Source organism: Vicia villosa, linkage group LG1 (genome assembly GCF_029867415.1).
Source record: "Vicia villosa cultivar HV-30 ecotype Madison, WI linkage group LG1, Vvil1.0, whole genome shotgun sequence".
In the NCBI taxonomy this organism is placed as follows: domain Eukaryota; kingdom Viridiplantae; phylum Streptophyta; class Magnoliopsida; order Fabales; family Fabaceae; genus Vicia; species Vicia villosa.
In genome coordinates, this window is record NC_081180.1 from 73,011,179 (window position 1) to 73,033,833 (window position 22,655).

The following is a 22,655-nucleotide window of genomic DNA, read 5'->3' on the forward strand; positions in this document are numbered from 1 at the left end:
TCCAAATAACGTAAACATAAAACTTGATAGAGATTTTCTAGTGTCCGTGTAGTGTTATAATTGTAAAACGTCTCGCCTAAGGCAATGCCTTTAGACCGCCCCATAAGAGGCGACGTCGGAGTGTCGTCCATATGAGTAAGGATGGCAAAACGGGTCATCCGCCCCGCCCCGCCTAAAGCCTGCCAAAAAGCGAGCGGGACGGACAAGTCCGCTAAGTAAAATGGGCATAGAAATCATACCCGCCCCGCCAAGGTGGCGGGTTGGCGGGCGGCGGGCTTGCCCGCCTATTTTTTTAATTTATTTTTCTTTCATTTTTTAATAGATTTATAGTCTTCTTTTACCTTTCAATTAAATTTTTCACTTATCTTTTAGAATAATTTTTTACAAAGCATATTTTAAATAAATTTGACCTAAAAAAATATTGCATATATTTATAAATAAATGTATAAAATAAAACCATCAAGAATTTGAATTACTAGAATTAACTAAAAAAAGGCGGACTTAAGGCGAGGCGAACTTAACAAATAGGTGAGGCGGGCTTTGGCGAGGCGGCGGGTTTTGGCAGGACGGGCTTTGGTGGGCGGCAGACCCAAACTCCCAACCCAACCTGCCATTTTTTGGCGGGTGCACGGGCCGGCCCGGCGGGCCACCGCTCGTTTTGCCACCCCTACATATGAGGTATCGCCTCGCCCCATGATTTTCCTATTAGTCGATCATGGAAAACTTGGGATAAGACATTTCTCGAGCAGGGAGAAGTTAGGGTCAATAACTGACCCGTGACTTTCTAGAAAATAGGGATTCAACGATCCACCGTTGACTGAGTGGGCGGTGACCCTTCTCAAGAGAATCTTATGTCATATAGGTCTCTATAAATACATCTCATTTCAAGTAGAAAACTAGTAACGAACTCGTGCACACCCACGGGTTCTGGTCCGTTACGCATATTTGTTACATAATACATTTACTTTAGATAGAAGATGAAAAAAGAAAAAAAATATATTTAGATCAATAAGAGATTTTTTCGTATATAAAAATATTATATCAATAATCGATTTTTTTCTCATATATCATTTTTGGATAAAAAATATTTGATCATAAATACCATTTCTCGTATATAAAAATATTTAGATCAATACTAGATTTTCCACCGTATACAAATATTATTTTTGTTTATGTATCATTTACAAAAATATTTGAATCAATAGTAAATTTTCATATATAAAATATTTAGATCAATAATGGATTTTTTCCGCATACCATTTTCTAATCAAAAATATTGGGATCATAAATATCATTTTTCTTATATAAAAATATATAGATCAATAATAAAAAAAAATTGTATACAAGTATTATTTTTGTTTAGGTATCATTTACAAAAATATTTGGATCAATAGTAAATTTTCATATATAAAAATATTTAGATCAATAATTGATTTTTTTCCGTATACCATTTTTGAGTCAAAAATATTTGGATCGTAAATATTATTTTTTGTATATAGATCAATAATAAAAATATTATTAACAAATATTATTTTTGTTTAGGTATCATTAACAATAAATATTTGGATCAATAGTATATTTTTTCCCGTATAAAAATATAATTTTTGTTTATGCGATGTTGGAGTATCGTCCATAGGAGGTATCGCCTCGCCCCATGATTTTCCTATTAGTCGATCTTAAAAATTTGGGATAAGACATTTCTAGAGCAGAGAAAAGTTAGGATCAATAAATGACCCATGACTTCCTAGAAAATATGGATTCAACGATCCGCTGTTGACTGAGTGGACGGTGACCCTTCCCAAGAGAATCCTAGATCATATAGGCCTCTATAAATACATCTATTTTTCAAGGGGAAATGGACAGGTCTTAAACCATACAGATCACAATCCCACATACGTTTAAACCTAAGCACAATATTCATTTTCAGAGCCTCTCACCTCACATGATTAGGACTCTTAAAACCACCGTAAAACACCATCATACAAGGCTTCTCACCGCCGTGGGAAAACCCTTACCACTATACAACATAATATACCTACTAAGACATTAAGGTTTCCCTCTCCTTGTAGACGAGACATATACACATGTACTTTTTGACTAGTACAGTGGTGTCGATCGTGGGCCCGAAAAAACTAACATGGGTCACACTCCTACTCTAACTTCATCCATCTTCCCTCAAAAGATGGCCGACAAAACCATAATCTACAACACAATCAGCACCGCCGCAAGTTTCGTCGATGGAAGTAACTCTATATTTTTTGGAGGAAATACCCAAGGCATGTGCTTGTAGCAAATGTAATATCCATTGGCTTCTCTAAAAGCTCCCAAAGGAAAGCGGGGGTTAACATCATCTTTGCTGAGGAAGACGCCCTCAGCATCAACCCCCACGATCCCTTGCTTATCACTATGCAACAGGGTAATGTTGGAATAAAGTTTGTTCATACTTCTTGGGTTTTGATGATAAAAAAATACATAAAGAACAATTGGGTATACTAACATTTGTTAAAGTGTGCAGGATCATAAGCTTTAAAGTAACTTGGGTTTGACCCTATTAAATAGCTTATAAAGAGAAGCATATGAATTAGATTCAAAAGGATCAAAATTTGATGACTCAACACTTGGAATCTCAACTTTCGATGACACTTGGAAACATAGTATAAAAAAAGGCAACTTGACATGATTTATTCTGTCTACTCTAGAATACCTATGAATGTGTTAATTAAGAAAGACACAATGGATAAAGCAATTATTCAAAAGATGAAGATCCTCATCATACCAACTCCGACGTCTCTCTCTCTTAGAAATTGCTTCTTCAATTAGATTTTTCACTTATTTGTTAGAATAATTTTTTATAAAAAATCTTTTAAACAAATTTTATTTTAAAAAATATTTCATATATTCACAAATAAATATATAAAAGGCTTAATTGCAACTCTGGTCCTCCTATTTTGTCTTTTTTACGATTTTAGTCCCCCATTTTTAAAACCGCGGTTTTGGTCTCCTTTTGAGTTTTCTATTGAAAAAGAGACCGGAATAGGGACTACTTAAAAGCAAAATAGGGGGACAAAAATTGCACAAAAAACTTTAAAAAGGGACTAAAATAGTGATTTTTAAAATAGAGGGATCAAAATAAAAAAAAGACAAAATAGAGGGACTAAAGTTGCAATTAAGCCTATATAAAATAAAACCATCAACAATTGAAATTACTAAAATTAACTAAAAAAAAGCTGACTTAAGACGAGACAGACTGAACGAATAGACAAGACAGACTTTGGCAGACGGCGAACCCAAAATTTCAATCCATTCCACTATTTTTTTAACGGGTGCGCAGACCTTCCCGGCGAACCACGACCCGTTAACATCCCTAAATTAAATAGATCCACAAAAGCTCTTTGCATTAAAGGAATAATTACTAATCACATTGATTATTAAATCTTGACTCAATATTCTTATCCACACAAATAAATTTTGACTCAATTTAATTTTTCCACACAAATAAATACTGACTCATTACTATTAGTTATTACCATATTAATATACATCCAATATATTTGATAATTAAATAAATAAATAAATTCATAAATAAATATTTCGTGAAGTGGCAAAACAAAAATGATCTTTTAGGTTTATTTCATTACAAGAGTGTGAACATAAAATCATCATATCGAAACCCTAATTCCCAAATCACAGACTCAATCAAATTCAATGGAGGGACTGTTATCTCCCACTGATCAACAAGCATTGGTCTCTTCTTTCCTAGAAGTTGCTCAGGGCCAAACCGCCGCTACCGCTAGACAGTTCCTTCAGGTTCCTTTAACTTCTCGTTCACTCCTATTTTTCCTTTTTTGTATAATCACTGTAATAAACGATTTTCCATGTTGTTGAATCTTTAATCCATTGAAATGTGTAAACTCTAGTAGTGAAGCTTTTGAGTCTTGAATAATTGTTGATTCAAGGATTGTTGTTGTGTTGAGATCTATAAGATACGGTGTGTTTGTTTTAACAGGCTACTAGTTGGAAACTTGAGGAAGCTCTTCAGTTGTTCTTGATTGGGAGTGAATCCGGGGTGGTGCTTCCGCCTGCTCCATCGTCTTTTACTCCACCTTTGGAAAATATCGAGTCTTATACAGATCAATCTCTTTTAAGGTAATGCGAGGCATTGAGTTGGTTTTGGAGTTAAGAGTAAAGATTAGTTTCTTACTTTTTTTGTAATTGTTCTAGTGAACAAATTAATCCAAGGGGTGGTGTTACTGATGGAGATGAAGTGCGCGCTCCCTTACCTGTTATAAGGGAAACTCTTTATGATAATGCAATGCTGTATGGGTATGTTTTCCTTTTGGCCGCTTCTTTGTTTACTTTGGAAGCTATATGGTTTTGGTGTTATGTAGATGCAATTGTAAATGGTATTTTTAGCCTTTCTTTATTAAGCATGTTGATGCAAATGGAATTCATTAGGTAGGATTTAATGATGACATTGATTAGGCTTAACTCCGGTTGACTATCCTTGCAACGAAGTTTGGTGCTTTTACCATTCCTTTCATTGTGCAACTAATTATTCGTTCGAATACATATCTTAGTTCTGTAGTTAATACATAATTCTTCTCCCCCGCGCATGTGTGTGCTTTCCTTTGTGAACTAGTAAGTGATGACTAATAGGGAGTATGATGAAAGAAAAGTGGAATTGTTGGCGCTGGATAGGCTGTCTCGTGAACTTTATGCAACTAGAATCAATGAATCAAGTCTTACTGAGTGGTGTGTACTGTTGCGGTGACGTATCAAGAAGCGTACTGCTAGTATCATTTTTTGGAATTTAAAATCTTTATGTAATATTTACTTATTTTACCGTTATATTTTCTTGCATATTACAGCATAGTATGCTAGGGCTGTCTTCTTTTATCTGTTGTTTCAGAATGTAAATTACATCGATGCCTCTTGAAGAGATGTTATGGTCAAAAGTCACCTGGTGCTGTTTTTGTTTCTTCTTTATCTAGGAAATGTTTCATGTACTTAAGTTGTGCTCATTAAGCTTCATAAGTTAACACACACTGTCTTTTAGTACGCACGCCATTATAACTGTAGGTTGTGTGTGCATGTATGTATGCGTCCACTTACACATGTACGTATGCACATAAGTTTATGTTGTTTTCAAGACAAATTATTTGTTGAAACTGTGTTTTGTCATTTTTGTGCAGAGCATCAAGGCTAGGACATATCTCACAAGAACCAAGCCCCTTAATTGCGTTCCGTAACTTTGAACAGGAAACAAGGCGTCCAGGGGTTTGGGAGCCAGAGCAAGGTGCCGCCTCTACAGCAGAGAGTCCCCGCGACAATCTTGCTTCTCTTTATCGCCCTCCTTTTCATCTTATGTTCAATGGTTCTTTTGATAAGGTAAATATGCTTCTTAGTTTGGATTGTTTGGTTCATGTTGGCAGTAGAATTGGAATTTAGCAAAGACAAGCTCAATTTACATTTTTTATTTGATTTGACTTCAAACTTGAGCATGTAAAACCCGGCTCATACTCTAGCTGGATTTTAATTTTTTGAACTTGAGCTTGATTGTATTGTTAATTTTTTTTATACTTTCTTTACTTCAACATGCAGTGTTTGTCACTCCAACCTCCTCTATATTTCCCAATTATCCTGATTTTTGACATTTTTTTTTTACTTTATAAGCTATCAAAAACCCCTTGCAGCTCAGTAGCTTTGCAATATAAATCTCTTGTATTTTTAGAATGCACTGCACATAAGTCCATTTGAGTATAATGAGCATGAAATGAGTAGATTCCTTGCTCAGCACACCAACATAGATTTATGGGGAAGAACAGAGTCCTTTACAAGGCTCTATTGCAGTTGAACTCCCCATCCCTATTTAGCCCTCATGCACTTGTCCTCTCATTGTTTCTTGTGCTTAGTCAGTCTTAAAAGTTGGGGTTTTTCCTTACCAGATGGAGACATATTCAAGTGTTTAAGGCATCTTATGTTCCCGAGGTTCTTTAAGGGAATAACTAATTTCTGGACCTTATGGTAAAAGTGTTCGCCATCCCATTCGTTAGTAGTTATTGCTTATCTTCTAGTTGAAGCTCAGATATTTGCATTTTTGGCTTTCTAGAAAGTTCTAAGGGACATGTTAATTGGAAACTCAGTTCTAAAAATATTTTAAGCTAGGGATCACGATTGAATAAACAACAATGCTGTTTACCATTAGCTATTACCAATCAAGGGACCTTCGGTTGCAACTTTGACTTCTTATTTATTACTATCAATTTAGAAATTAGGCTATGTTCCTACCAACCCATCAGTGAGTCATGATTTGCGTTTCTATCACCGTCTCTCTTTTACAGTCTTTGTTTTTGATATTTAAGTACATAGATCGGCAGGCAATGTAGTCATCAAGTTAAGGGTGCGGAGTACGGCAGAACAGTGGATTATTACGCGTCATAGTCTAAACATACAATCAGCATCAACCTAGTCTAAACAAACAGTTTGCATTTCTAACACCCAAATAAATGCTACTGCAGGACAGTGGATGGTGATGACCACTATGCCTAATATTGCAGGACAAACTAAACAATTTATACTACACACTTGTAAATACTTTAAAATAAAAAATTACTCAATAGATGTGTGGGTAGCAAATAGGTGCACATCATAGTCTAAACATACGCCTCCCTCAACCTAGGAGCAAAGACAATATGGGAATCAAGTTAAAAAGGGATGGTGGAGTTAATCGTAAAATACATGACACATTATATGAAAAGTTAAAAGAATGTTACCTTTGATGTCTGGTAGATAACGAAAATGTAGGTTACAATGCATAAAGAAAAGAACAGAGACTCGTGAAGGAATGTAACACGACGAATAAAAGGACAGACACCTTTGAGTAGTTGGCCAGTCGCTGGGAAATCTCAGGGTTGGCTGAAAACCGACACAGGCAAGCAGTGGGTCACTGGTAGGCATGGCAATAAAACCCGTACACGTGGGTACCCACCCGAACCCGACCCGAAGTTGATGGGGGGAAAGCCCGCTTTGAGTGGGTTTGGGTTTGAGTTTTCTCCGATTACAAAATATGGGGATGGGTCGGGTAATGAGACACTAGTATCCACCCCGAACCCGCCCCGTTTATTTCATTATGTATATTGTTATTTATTTTTGATAATTTAAAATATTAAATAAGTGGTCAATGTTTTGGTATTTTGATTTGTATTTATTATTTAAAATATTTTAAATGTATGTATGAAATTGTTTAATTTTATTATTTATAATGTAATTTTATTTTGGAAAAAATAAGTATTTTTATTAAAAGAATTGATTTCACTAAATGGATGGTGGCGGGGTGGGGGTGGGGGTACCCGAACCCGTTTGGGTCGGGTTTGGGTTTTAATTCTCCATCCCCGTTTGAGTTTGAGGCGGAGAACGGGAATTGTTTGGGGACTCAGGTTTGAGTTTGGGGGAGATAGTAACCGTCCCCGCCCCGCCCCGTTGCCATCCCTAGTCACTGGGTCAGAGAATATAGTTTCAAACTAAGATAATCTTTTGCGTATGAATGTTCGAGGAAGAAGTGTTTCAAACCCTATAATATTTTGATAGAACTGGTACCAAAATAGATAGATATTTGAATAACCACTGATTTTTACGGGAAATCTATGGAGGAAAATTGCCTCACGTAGAAATACTCAGAATTATACAAGTAAACAAAGCAACAGAAGGAAAGAAAAAGAAGTACAAGGACACGGTTCTGCCAAGGAGTTTGAGAGCCTTGGAACTCTCCCTTTCCAAATTCCGCTCTGAATTTCTAAAATGCCTCCCCTGTTAAGTGTCTTTCCTTTTAATTGTTAGTACGCACCACCCAGAACTGAATAGGCATAAATAAATACATAATTAATTTCTGCTCACAGTAGTAACACTCCATAACTAGCCATCACTGTCCTATAAAGTAATGGCCCCATATCTAGCATTAATTTTCAACAATTCTGAAGCATACAACGTACCAGATTGACAATCTGTCAAAAAAATATTGGTTTGGAAACTCAGCTGTGGGTGTTTTAAGCCCCTGTTCATCATAATGCTTTCCACACATGCATTTTTCTTGTAGTAACCATGATTTTGAGTATGACGTATGTAACTCAAAAACACCACATGAATGAGCAGCTTTTGAAGCCACCTGCCACAACACAATGGTGCTGTAGCACTGCTGTCATGTGCAATACAGAACTCTTGCCTGGGAGCTATTGTGTTGTTCTTTTTTGGGCAGGGTAGGGAGTCACAGATTCATCCAATTGTTGCAAATTTTCATTGCTATTTGTGCAGTTTGGTTACCCATTTACTGTTATTCTATTTCCAGCTATGCCCTCTTCACTTAGTTCAATTTACCTCTGTTTAACCATGTCTTTATTTGATAATGTTCATGTGTATAAACAGATTTTGATTATTAACGATTAAAATCTTTATTTTGGGCACTTCTTTTTCTGAGCATTAAAGTAATATTTACTTTGCAGTATAAATTATTTATCTTGTTCCCGCCATCTGCTATTTGGAATTAGTTGTTTTGTGCCACCATCCAGGACTTGTAACTATGCTATTGAATAAAACTAGCTGCACAAAATGATAAGAACCCTTATCTAGTAGTTTGAGAATTTAAATCAGACATAGGAGTATCTGAAATGTGTTGTAATAAAATTCTGAAGTGATTGATTGAATGTACGAGGCATAAACCTATGGCTAGGACGAACCTTTAACAGAATATAGAAGCCCCTACAAGCATCTGCATGTACATCTTATATGCATTTCAAAAAGACTAGCACAGAAACGCAGAATGTGATAGTAAATTATAGAGTTTGCTTGCATATAATGTGTCATGGTTTGCGCTAGATGGGTGGTAGTGCATATAATTGTGAAATAGTGGAACATGTAGCTGATATGCAGTTCCGACTAAGGTTTGATTTTTGAGTGCAGGCAAAAAGTGCTGCTGCTATGCAGGACAAGTGGTTATTGGTGAACATTCAATCTACCAAGGAATTCAGCTCACATATGGTATTTTGTTCTCGATACTCCATTTTCAATTTTCTGGATTATTTGTTTAAGCTTTTATCAACACTGGTGTTAATTTTTTCTCTGTGAAGCTTAATCGGGATACATGGGCAAATGATGCTGTTTCTCAGACCATTAGTACAAATTTCATATTCTGGCAGGTCAGCTTGTTGCTCTACTCACCTGAACACTTGTGGTCAATTTATTTTTATTTTTGTAATGTTATTTTAAATGGTAGTTATGACATATCCTAGCCACTATAGGTGCTCAACCTCTGTAGAGAAGTTGACTGTTAACATTAACTCATAATGCCAAAAATCACAATGTAAGGTTGACTGGTTAATTTTCGATACAAAAACAATCTTATTAGGAGTTGAGTTTACAATTTTAGTTCATTTAGGAAAAACGTGTTTACCTTCTGAGTTTGACAACCTTGATCAGGATAGTAAGTTGTTGATTATAGTTTAGAGAATGAGGATGCTCCTTGTTAAAATAAAAAGGTAAAAAACAACAAAGCTTAACCTAGAGTTTATATTTGTGGAGAACTTGTTAAACTTCTGCGCCTCTTCTATAGTTTGCAGATGGCAATCCTACTGCTGTAGAGATTATACTAAGACTGATAACATATCCTCGTTTTTCTAATTCTTTATAATCTGATGGTTAATTTGGGGAATAGTTGTTTGGCAGATATGAAGGTTTGAAATCATATCCGTTAGCTAACTTCACTGGTTATGAGATATTGGTCTGGCATTATGTAGTTGGATGGTTTTAAATTGCGGTCCGCAACCGCAATTGCACCCGCAATATTGCGGATGCGGTTGCCTCCGCAACCGCATCGGACCGCAATTGCGGTGTGATTTTAAAATCTCGCTTCCGGATGTATTCGGAACCCCATCGGATAATTTTCATCATGTTTTTTTTAGTATTTTTATCAAAAATCAATATATTAGATTTCTAAAACTCAATTTACTTTTTATATAATGAAAAAACATAAAATTAAGTGTTTTTTAATATAATATTTCAAACACTTCCTTTAAAAAATTCACGCCGCAACGGCCGCAACGCGCATCGCAACAAGCGCAATGACCGCAATCGCAACATCCGCAACCGCAACCGCATCCGCAGCCGCAACCGCAATTTAAAACCAAGGTGGAACTTGCTTTAGGTGGTAATCCATAGGTTGTTACTATCTTGGATCCTGTTGATTATAAACTCTCCAGTCTAAGAACCTTGATGATTGGAGCCAACCCTTTTTTGTGGGAGGAATTTAAGTTATTATACACCCATAGGTAATCTTTTTCCTAGTTCTGCCGGGCTTAGTCGCAGACTGAGGTAGTTATGCGGGATTTTGTTTGATCTAGATTGGGAGAGAAAAGAGGGGCTGTTTGGTTGGTATTGTATGTTGGGCAGGTTTAAGAAGGGAATGTTGGGTCTTGATGATTTGGACTTGCATAAACATTGCTCTGACTGTAAATAGCTACTGCTTTAGTTTGTGCAACTACTCTAATTCCGCTGTATTTCAAACGCTTAAGGTGAGAGTAGCTGTGGAATATATTTGGGCTATATTGGGATGTTTGATCAGTTTCTTTTGCTGGTATTTAACACATCAATTTTTAAGTTTTTTGTTTGCTTTTTTGCATACAGGTATATGATGATACAACTGAAGGCAAAAAAGTCTGTACCTATTACAGACTGGATTCAATTCCTGTTGTGCTTATTATCGATCCCATCACTGGGCAAAAGATGCGCTCGTGGGGCGGAATGGTTCAACCTGAAAGCTTATTAGAAGTATGTGATACAGCTCCATAGCTTACTATGTTGGAATCATTTTCTACGGAAACTGAAAAGCTATTCACATTTAAAATCCCGGGTTCTGTTTTTAATATTTCTTACTGATTTGACGAACCCTGTGCTTTTCTTTAGGGTCTGCTAACATTCCTTGACGCCGGTCCTAAGGATCATCACAGTACCTTGTCTAACAAGCGTCCTAGAGGAAGTTCTAGCCCACCAAAAACTAAAGGTTTGTTGCTCATTGCTATGTGCTGCTTGTTTGTATAGTGACAGGTCAGCTTAATGTTTAAGGTGTCCTTATTGTCCTGTTGACTTATTTACTTCTTTTAACGTATCAACACTACATAGAATTGATATCTTCTATGTTATTGTTGTTAGATGGACCTTGCTCACCAACCTTAATCCTATTTGATTATGATGTCTTTCCTTTGGTTTTGTTTTAAAAATCTTACTGCCTGGATTTTATGGCCATTACGAATGCTAAAATTCTATTTTCTATGTTTTTTTCGCCGTCATGATGTTGATTGATTTTACAGCTGTTGTTGATTCAAATGCAAGTAAAGAGGAGGATGAGGAAGTTCAAAGAGCGCTAGCAGCTTCATTGAAAAACATGAAAGAACCAAGTGCAGTGACTGAAGGAGATAATGCAGATGCAAATGTTGATGCCAACTTGCAAGAAACAGCCTTACCAAAGAGGCCTGCTTATCCAACTCTGCCCGAAGAGCCTAAGGCTGAAAGAAATCTCTTATGCAGAGTTGGTGTACGACTTCCAGATGGACGTCGCGTTCAGCGAAACTTCTTACGCACTGAACCAATTCAGGTAACACATGTTGCTCTGTAGGAATTCATCAATAGGCAACCCCTCAGCTAGGTAGTTAATCACTTAGTTTAGTAAGTCTAGGATAGGATATGCTATGAATAAAAATGATTATGAGATTGGAGGGAGGTAGCTTGTTATTTGATGGAGTTGGGGCCTTTTGGCATTAGGAGGTACTGTCCTTTGAAGTTCTGCAACTACGCTGTAATAAGGAAATTATGCCAAAATTATTCTAATAAAGGCACCAGTTTATACAACTGACACTTGAGCCTGCATGTCTGTTCTTGGAGAATATTTAATTTATTCATCTTCTCATGCAAGTTCATTTTGCATTTTTGTTACCAGTTTTCTTTCTTTCTTTTCTCTGTTTTGGATTCTGTGTGACCCTTTGTTTCTTTTGAAGCTGTTGTGGTCATTCATTGCGGTTCAGCTGGGGGAAGAAGACGAGACAAAGACATTTAAATTAACTCATGCAATTCCTGGAGCATCTAAAAACCTTGACTATGAAACTAATTCATCATTCGAAGAATCAGGCCTTGCCAACTCTATGATTTCGGTGACTTGGGACTGAGTTAGATTTTTATTTTCAGACTCAAGAATTTCGGATTGATAATATATGATCCTGTTTTTCATCTTTTGTCACGAGGCTGGATTACGATTATGCTGAAAGGAAAAGAGAAGTTTTATTTAAACTCTTTTGTGTATAAACTACGGATCTAAGTTATGCGTAAAATCAATGAAAATATATCAATTTAGCTAGTACTCCTATATATTTATATTTATTTGGTGACTTTTATTGGTAGTGGTCACTTAACACTAGCACTTTATTTTTAATTGGAAAGTTGGTGGAGGCTTGGATCTTAGAGAGAAGTACTTCTCAAGGTTCTGAGTTTGCTAACAACCTTTGTGTTGGGCTAGTCCATACAAAGCTTTGTTTTGGCTTGGGATTGGTCCCAAGATTTAAAGAAAAAATGTAATAAAGTATTTCTCTAAGGACTCTCAATATAACATTAAGTATAATACAATTTACATTGATACTCGCTTCTTTATCCTAAAAGAATTAGAAATATATTTTGCAAATTCATATACAAGTAAATACTTGGCTTATACCGTTTTTGGTCTTGTATATTAATTTTGGGGATCATTTGATCCCTTAACTAAACAAGTCTTTTAACTCTTTAAAACTATGTCTTATTAGTAATATTTTTTTTAGAAATCGGTGGTTGAATTTGTTACTACATGAAATTATTAATATAATGTGTTTTCACGAGTTAAAGGACTAATATATTATTTTTGAAAATTAAAGGAGGAAAAGAACTACCCACATAGTTGACTGTAGAATAATTATGCTCTTGTCAAATTATGGCGTAAATATAGTTTCATCATTATTATATTGATGCAATTTTTATGTACTGAAATTTATTTAACTTTGAGTTAATCGATTAATTTGGCAAATTAAGCATAGCACATTAGAGCTAATTAGGAATAGTTTGGTTGATGAGTATCAAAGATGGAACTAAATTGTTTGGGTTAATATTTATAGTTTGATCTAACATATTCTACGTGTAAACATTTAATTTGATTCAGCAAAGCGGTTATAGCTTCTTTAAAAAACTTTAAAACCTTTCCCTTAAAGTCACTACTCACTAAGATGTTCTTTAGATGGGGTGCTAATTATCCTTGTCTCTAAGAAGTATTGTGTGATTAAAATTCGTGTGAACGTAGGGTAACATACCCGTACTCGTGCGGTCGCACAAGTAACACACCAGTACCAGAACTGTGTGAATGCACGGGTAATATACTAGTATTTGTGCGGTCGCACAGGTAACACACTAGTACTGGAACCATGTGAATGCACGGGTAACACATAAGTACTCGTGCGGTCGCACGAATAACGCACCAGTACCGTGTGAACACACGGGTAACCAGTTGAGAAATACATTTCTTTTTTTATCGATTTTGCACATTTTTTTTTTTTGTTAAATTGGTGTTTAATTTTTTTTTTTATATTTATCTTTGACTACTTTTTATTTTTATTTTTTTCATTACTACAATTAAATTTAAATATTTTTTATTTTATTTGAATTTCAAAACCATTCTGGTGACAATTCCACGATCCACATCTGTACCTGTGAACGTACGAGTAATCATACCAAAATCCGTACAAATGCAAGTACGAGTAATCATATTAAAATCCGCGCGAACGCACGGGTAATACAACAATACCGTGTGAACGCACGAGTTATTACATTTTTTTATACAATTAAAGAAAAAAAGTAAAATGTCAGTTGTATTACTGAGTTTTCATTTTTTTTTAATATTTTAAACCATATCCCCAAATTTAATAAATACAACATTAAACTTAATTCTTTAATATCATTCTCTTTTTGGATTTTTATGTAAAATTATGTTTCTACCGATTTTCAACTAATTTTAATTTTAGATATTTATTTGTCTCATTTATTAAATTTTAAAAATATTTTTATTATTACAACTCTGTGAATAACATTTTTTTCTTTTATTTTTCACAATTGTTTTTTATGCAAAGTATGTATATCTGAATTAACTAATATTCTAAGATGCGTTCAGATATACATATTCGAAGAGTATTTTAGAATTTTTAGGGAGTCTTTTTCCATTCTATATGGGTGTATAGAGAAATTCCCAATAATTAAAAGATAAATTGAAAAAGGAAAGCTAACATAGAAAATTAAAATTTGTTTGAGTATTGCAATGAGGACTATCCATAATTGTAACTAGAGCTAGCTGAGAATAATTTAGGAGCGGATTTGTAAAATTTATTAGAGAGCTTTTAACACTGATGGGAGGGGGAGAGAGCCCTCTATTTATATGATAAAAGGTGGTTAAAATATGAAAATAATCTATGGGCTTTTTAAGGATAATAGTCAATTAAGCCAATTTTATAAGCTTATCAAGTCCAAAAATGGAAGGTTTTCAAAATAGACAGTACTAATAGATTATTAATCCTAATAGTTAATTATTAGGCATTACAATAAAGGATAATCAAGGGCTAATAAATTATACAATGTAAAAACACACCCATAAAGAATTTTATGAATTTTTAGACAATTGGCTAAGCATAAAAACATTTTCGGACGATTTTAATAAAAAGAGAATGAATAAAAAATGTGTGTGTGATTTATCTTACTAAAATAGAGGGTGAGTCTTATAGTTTTACAAATACTGATCACTTGACACAGACTCGACAAACTTTCATACTTCATTTCTTTCAATACTCTGAAGCTTCTGGTTCCTTGCCACATTATCTTTGCCTTTAAAGCTTCACTGAAACCTTGAATTTTCTTCTGATGGTACTTGAGATAATTATTCAAGATAAACACCATAATTAGACCCACTGCTTGATTAGAGATCTTCAATGACTTCATCAAATGGCGCTTGACATAAGTTGTTGTCTTCCACATATATGCTTTGATATCTTGATCTTTAAGCACCACAACTTAATCTTCAAGTACCACCACTTGATCATAACAAATGATAACTTCACTTGACATTATTCAAACCAACAACCCTTGAACAATACTTTTGATGAAGATTTTTCTTAGGAGCGTTGTCAACATAAAAACCAAAAAGGTTATTGCACACGTCATACATGCAAGCACGTTGATCCCAAGAGTAACCCTCACTAGGTTATTCTTCCCAAAAGTTGGTTGACCTATAAAAGGAAGCAAAAGAACAAAATAAAAAGCTCAAGTAGACACCACAACAAATCATACAGTTAAATAGAGACTGCCAAAGTGTATATGGTTTAATCGAGAAAAATTGTACCATTTAAAATATCTTGGCTTAAAGGATCCTGAATGAATGAATCATGCTATGAAATTAAGTGATTCATTGGTTCAAGAAAAGATCATACACTGCCAAAAAATGAGGTTAAATCACTTTTATCTAGTCCTTTATGCATATTAGGAGTAAGCTATGTGGAATATGTAATGTAGTATATGCGTGCATAAGAACATGAGTAAAACCATGCAAATATAATGCATGGATATGGAATTCATGCACACTCATGTATCATCATCATCATGTTAACCTTATATAAAGGAATTCCTTGCAATGTAAACAAGTTAATCATTCAAGCAAAATCTGAATAAAATTCAAACAAATTCTATTATGGTATCATTCACCGGTTTCGATCTCTTCCACTCTCTAACTACTCTATAATCATTTCAACCATTTTTGGTTAGTTCTAACAAATCAATCTTCATCTTCTACCTTTCTCGCTTGAGCTTCCACGGCGGATTCCTCCCCAGCTGTAAATGATGGCTCACTTGCACCACCAACACTTGCATTTCTTGGCAATACTTCAGATTCAAATTTATCTCATCAATTCAGCCCAAAAATCTCAATCAATATTCAAGTGAACCCTCAGATTCCACCGAAGTTCAAGATTGAACAAGATCACATTGATGGCAATGTATTTGCAGAATATGAAGCTTAGATTGTGCAATATCAAGCCGTGTTCATCTGCCTCCTTTCGACCATCTTTGAATCTCTATTACCACAAGACTTATAATGCAAAGAAGATTTTGAAGTATGGGACAAAATTCATCGTTACTTAAATATTCACATGAAAGCTCGTGTCAGGAAACTGCATGTTGAACTAAAATCTATGAAGAAAGGCAAGAAATGTGTAACTGGATATGTTCTTGCAGTGAAATCGATTGATATCTCGCTCTTGGCAGCTGGTGATTCCATCACTGAACAAAATCAGATTAATTTTGTTCTAAATGGCTTACCTGAAGAGTAAACTCTTTTGTCATGCAAATGTATGGAAGTCATAAAACTCTCTCTCCCTCATTGATTTTGAAGCACTTATCTATGTAGAGGTAGCACATCTTGACAAATTCAGGTAGGAATTAGCCATCTCAAATGTTTCAGAAAATTTGGCTCACAAAAATTCTCAAACAGGTGGTGAGCTTCAGCCGATAATCTTGGTAGAGAACGCATGTATCGCCACTGAGGGCGTGAATAAGGACGTTATTCCTCAGGATTTAGACCTACTTGTCAATTGTGTGGCAAATATGCCTATGTTGTAGCTGATTATTGGCATAGGTTTGATGAAATCTTTAGTCCATCAAATACCTCCTCAACCATGCATGTAGTTTCCTGTTTAGTTGATAAAGTTAAGGCCTTTACATCAAACCTACAAGCTATAGAAATGATGACTCACACTCATGAGTATTTCTTACCTGAGGCCCCTGAGAAGAAAGCATGGGTCGCTGACTCAGGTGCTTCTCATCACCTTACTCCTTATGTTTATTTCTTGCATGCTAAGCAAGTAGTGTCTGTATTGCTAATGGCCAGTCCTTAGAAATTACATGCATAGATTCTTCTTGTGTCATCCCTAAAGTTAAACACCATTTTGCTTTAATTTTAAGTGACATTCTTCACGTTCCTTGTGTTACATGGAATTTGCTATTAGTTTCAAAGTTTTCTAATGATAATGATGTGGTGTTTAAATTTATTTTTAACAAATGCTATGTGAAGTCTTAGGGTTCTAAGCATATACTTCTTGAAGGCTTTCTTGATTCAAATGGCCTCTATTGCTTTCCAAACCTGGTTGAGGGACTTCCTAACTCTGACTTTTCCAAGAAAAAAAATCCTATTTTATTTTCCTAAGCATGCTAATTCCATTTCATGTTTAGTAATTTCAAATTCCAATAAGTCTAGTCCTAGTTCCTTATGGCATTCAAGACTAGGGCATGCAACTTTCCTGCAATTAGGCTTGCTTTAAAGCATTGTAATAGTCATGTATGAAATAAAACATCACTGTATTTTGTAAATCATGTTGTCTTGGCAAGTCACATAGGATTCATGCACCATTATTTTCTACTATCTATCACGCTCCTTTTGAAGTGATCCACCTTGATCTTTGGGACCCTGCACCTTGACCTTCAAGCTCTGGCTTCTCATGTTATATATAATTTATGGATGCTTTCACAAAATATACATGGATATATTTCTTTCATAACAAGTCAGAAGCATTTCAATCCTTCAAGTTATTCCTCACCTTTGTCAAAATACAATTTAACACTACCATTAAAGTTGTTCAGTCAGATAATCGGGGGGGGGGGGGGGAGAATTCAAGATATTTACCGATTTCTCACTGAATTGGATATATCTCACAGTTTCACTTGTCCACATACCTCACACCAAAATGGTACAACTTAGAGAAAGCATCAACATATTGTAGAAATTTGGATTACAGTTCTTGCTCACTCCTCTATCCATCTGAAATTTTGGGACCATAACTTTGTTACATCAATTCACATCATTATTAGACTTCCTTCCTCGGGCCTTCCAAAATTCCATTCACCATATCATGCCTTGTACAAGAATCTATCAAAGTATCAATCTCTCAAGGTCTTTGAATGTGCTTGCTTTCCATTCACAAGACCATATAATATACACAAACTTGAATTCAGAAGTCAAGAATGCATATACTTAGGAGTATCACCTCAACACAAAGGGCAGAAATGTATCAACAAAGTGGGTAAAATCTTTATCTCCAATGATGTAATTTTTCATGAACTTGAGTTTCCTTTTCCAAATATGTTGCCATCAGAGTCAATTTCCTCAAGCCAGGATGTAACACACTTCTACCCCACATAGAATTTCGCATATAAGTTTAACGAAAAACAAAACAAACATCCGCAAGGGTGTCACATCTTCATGATAACCTCATTTAACAAATAGCCCTGCTCCGTAACATGGGTTACAAAAACATTTAAATCTAGATAACTTCTTTAGTATCATCAGATAAATTACTTCAGAGCTTCGCAATAGAATAAATAATTCAAACATCTTCATCATAAATAACCAATACCATGACGGGTAGTCCAACATCAACAAAATCACCATAATTCATGTTAAGTCTACATGATTATAAAGGTAATACAAAATTCTCAAAAATAACAAGGAATACTCATCGTTCTCAAATCAATCGATCCCAACCCAGATGTTACATATCAGAGCAAGACCCATAGACTCGATGAAACTAAAGTAAACGCATTCCGAAGCTATTGTCTAGACTTCAACGGACTACTCCTTATTACTTGAGTGTTACCCACGTGGAGGTAACATTCAAACAGAAAGGGTGAGTAAATTGTAATCATTATAAAAAGCATAATTAATAGATATAGTAGTTGTAGATGTTTTTGATTGGCTGCATTTTATGGTAAAACATATTTCTGTGTTTAGATGTCTTGACTGATGTCATGACATGCATTTGTAGTTTTCTGCAGGATATGTGTTTTTAGCTAATACAAATTTTAGTGATGTCAAGATGCATGATGTGACATCATTGCCTGAACATCATGTGATGTTATGTTTCCTACTTTATCTTAGGCTATATTTTATGAAACTAACTATTATGTGCTGATTGTATATCAGTAAGAGACCGAGCCATGGCCTGATTTTTAGCACCCTAATTTGTGAAAATTAGATTAACTTGGTTAACCCTAATTTATGTTCTTTAGGCCTAAGGCCGAGGATCTGCATATAAGAAGATTGTTAGTTCTACTTTCAGAAGCAGAGAATTGAAATGAAGAACATTGTTTGCTGCAATTTGTGAGTTAGGTTTATTTGTTCTTAGTTTTTCTTGTGAGCCAACCAATTGTCTCTTTGATAATTGTATTGGAGTAGGGTGTATTGAGTTGTTACTTGTTGTGTCACTCAAAGCTTTTAAGCAAGAGTACTATGTTCCTTGATTGAAGCTTTTAAGCAAAATCAAGCTTTGTTTGAAGTGTGTCTTCACTTTATTCTAGTTTAATTTGTCTTGTTATCACTACTGTGATTGAGGGGGAGTGAGTAGGAACTCAGGTCTTAGTATTAGATTGAAATTGCATTGGGTAAGTTTTAAGTGAGGGGTGTAAACTGTTGGTTTAATCCTGAATTGATACCTCTTATAGTGGATTTCCTCCTTGGTTTGGTAGCCCCCAGAGTAGGTGTAGTTACACACTGAACTAGGTAAATAATTACCTGTGTTCCTTATTACTGTTAATGCTTACTTACTGCTAAGATTAATAATCTGTACTTAAGTGAATGTCATAACATCCAATACGACATCAATTGTCTGTTACTAGAATTTCAATAGTCATAGCATGGAAACAACACAACATGACATCATCTATTACATCCACAGTATAATCACAACCTCCAAATCTTTGCACTAACCATCACAACTCAAAAGTCAATTACATACATCATATAGTTAAAATATCGCGTAATACCATAAATAATTAAATGCAACATCATTAGACTCATGCATGTGGTACCAAACGTCACTGATGACTTAGTCATCGTTAATCTCCAAAGATCCCCGCCATAGGATCGATTCCCACTTAGAACTGGAGCACATCACAATTTTCACTTAATCCATACAATGGGATTAAGGCCGTCACTAGACCAAATTGTCTTACAACTTCACTGGACCATCATCCTGCAAAACTTCACTGGACTACTTGTCCGACAAATGCTATGAATGCATGATGCATAACAATCACACAATATGACCACAACTAGTCAACAACGCATCATCATTCATCATATTTATCATATTCATCATTGCATGCTTCATAATTCACATATCATCATAAATAGCACGAAAACATCATATTACGCAAGTCAAGTAACACAAGAAATAGTTAAATCAACTTCACAATAACAAGCATTACTCACTATTATTCATCACAAGGCATCATAATCTCATCATAAAATAAGTACTACAAAACTATATCCTACAACTCATTTTTGTTCACCAGGATGTAGATTATTTTATTAGCTCTCTAACGCTTCGAACGACGCATCAAACTTCTGAAAACTCAAGTTATGGCCCTTACAATTTTTCTGGTTCAGGCATCCTTTGCCCGACGAGCACCCTCTTTCGCTCGGCGACTTAAGGCAATAGCCAACTCTCTCAATTTCTCAGGTCCCTCGCCTTGCGAAACATGGCAGTAGCCAACACCCCCTCTTGCCCACGCCTCTCCCCCAACACATTCCAAAAATTACAAACGGCTCGTACGACAAGCCCTCTTTCGCCCGGCGAAGCTATGCGAAGAATTTCCTAATGTGATTTCCTGCATAATTTAGTCCAAATTCTGGTGATTCCTTCACATTATAGACCCTAAATTATCATCTTAACTCAAAATTGCTATCCATGCTAAATAATCATCATCTTTTGCCGGAGGGGCAGATCGAAAAACCCTAAAGCCATTGTTCATGAATTCTAGCTTAATGGGTTCATCCATCGAAGAATTGCGTTGGCAATCAGGGTGTGGGTTTTCGACAGTATGAACCTCGTCTGTTGATCTAGGTTTCCTAATGTTCCCTATAGGTTTATACCTATCGTAAGAAGGGAAAAATGCTTAAGTTTTTCCTGGTCTACTAAAGGGTTGGGTATGGGACCTAGCATTGTATGCACTTTAGCAGTTACATAGATAGGGATCAATACCTGGAATTTGTAGATGGAACGCTGTTCTTCGCTGAACATCTCGGGGATGTACTGTTGATTTTTGACGACCTTAGGCCCTAGTATTTTGTGTACTAGAGGTAAACTCGTATTCTTCTTTCTTTCTTGAGCTTTTTTGGTGGTTGTTGTGGAGGAAGTTTCCATGGAGATTGCAAAGTATGCTTGAAGAGGATGAGAGAGATGAAGATTAGAGGATATGAGTTTGCAGAAGACTTGAAAAGAGAAAGGAACATTGAAATGATGGGTATTTATAGGTGCAGAATTGGAACCGTTTCATCAAGTAGAGGGAGCAAGATATCACTGAGTAGGACGTGTGTCACGTGTTTGATTCGCCAGAGGGTAGTAGCAGTTACTGAGCTACTGTAACTCGGTGAACTGACTTTTATTTTTAATACGCAACAATGTTGCGGTGAGCATGAGTCGCCACCGACTTTTATTTTGTCCAATGTTAGGAAGGGCAAAAAGTACAGAAAAAGACCCTTTTGAAAGAAAGCGGGCTCGGGGGGTAAGTTATGAAAAGGGAAGGTGCAAGCACCCTTTTCATCCGTAGTTATCTACGGGCTCTTAATTTACTTAGCTCATGTTTGTTTTGTTTGTTTTGAATTGAAAAGGGACATAAGGACTTTAGCGTAAATGCGTAGCCTTAGTCTTTGAAAAAGTGTTGAAAAGATGTTTTTTAATAGAGCTAGGCATATTAAGAGCACTACCCTAGATTGGTCTTTTTCTATGCTTTTTACGATTCCCAGGATTATCCATACTATATAGAAGTAGGAAATCCTTGTTATATTGGACGTGTTCGGGACATCGAAGGGTCATCGAAGGTCGTTTGAAGGCAACAGGATAGAGGTATCTTTAGCGATATCAAAGGGACAAATCATCTTTCGTTTAGGCAACCGTTCGAAGGACAAGATCATATTTTTGTAGGCAGCAATTCGAGGGACTATGATCTTTGATGATTTTGTTTATCGAGGGACGTTCGCTTAGATACCTCTATATTCGAGGGACACGACCTTTATTCGTAAGGCAACCGAGAGGGGCGTACCCTAAGGGTGAGTGCGTGCAAGTGTGTTGGATTCAATAATATTTATTCTTGAGTTAACGTGAGCTAACGATTTATTTATCTTGCCATACACACCCTAATTAGCATACATCTAAACAATATATATAATAATAATACGGAAATTTAAAAAATGCGGGAAAGTAAAGAGATTCACTATAATGTTTACATTTGGACCTATATACATTCTAATGTCTAAAACAAAAATAAACAAACATGCGCCATACATGGAGTTTCGAGATGGGAGAAGAAATCGGGAGAAAGTAAATTTGTTGATTAAGTGAAAAATTAATTTTAATTGGAAATGATTAATTATAAAAGTTTGATCAACTAAATCCTAAAACATTTAAATTATTTACTAAATTAAATTATACTAATTAAATAACCTAATTTTATTAATTAATTGGTAAATAAGTTAAATTAAATCTTAAATTAAATTAATTTTGAAACTA

The 22,655-nt window shown here is 35.4% G+C and overlaps 1 protein-coding gene across 1 annotated transcript; it reads left to right on the plus strand.

The window, feature by feature from the left end:
* The first annotated feature begins 3,609 nt into the window (after positions 1-3,609).
* On the plus strand, positions 3,610-12,397 carry LOC131641937 (plant UBX domain-containing protein 7-like). The gene is made up of 10 exons (XM_058912236.1): positions 3,610-3,807; positions 4,007-4,146; positions 4,222-4,323; positions 5,193-5,388; positions 8,953-9,030; positions 9,120-9,188; positions 10,672-10,815; positions 10,951-11,047; positions 11,355-11,638; positions 12,039-12,397. Exons 1-10 carry the CDS (start codon positions 3,706-3,708, stop codon positions 12,204-12,206), a joined length of 1,380 nt encoding a protein of 459 aa, XP_058768219.1. The 5' UTR covers positions 3,610-3,705; the 3' UTR covers positions 12,207-12,397.
* The last annotated feature ends 10,258 nt before the right edge of the window (positions 12,398-22,655 follow it).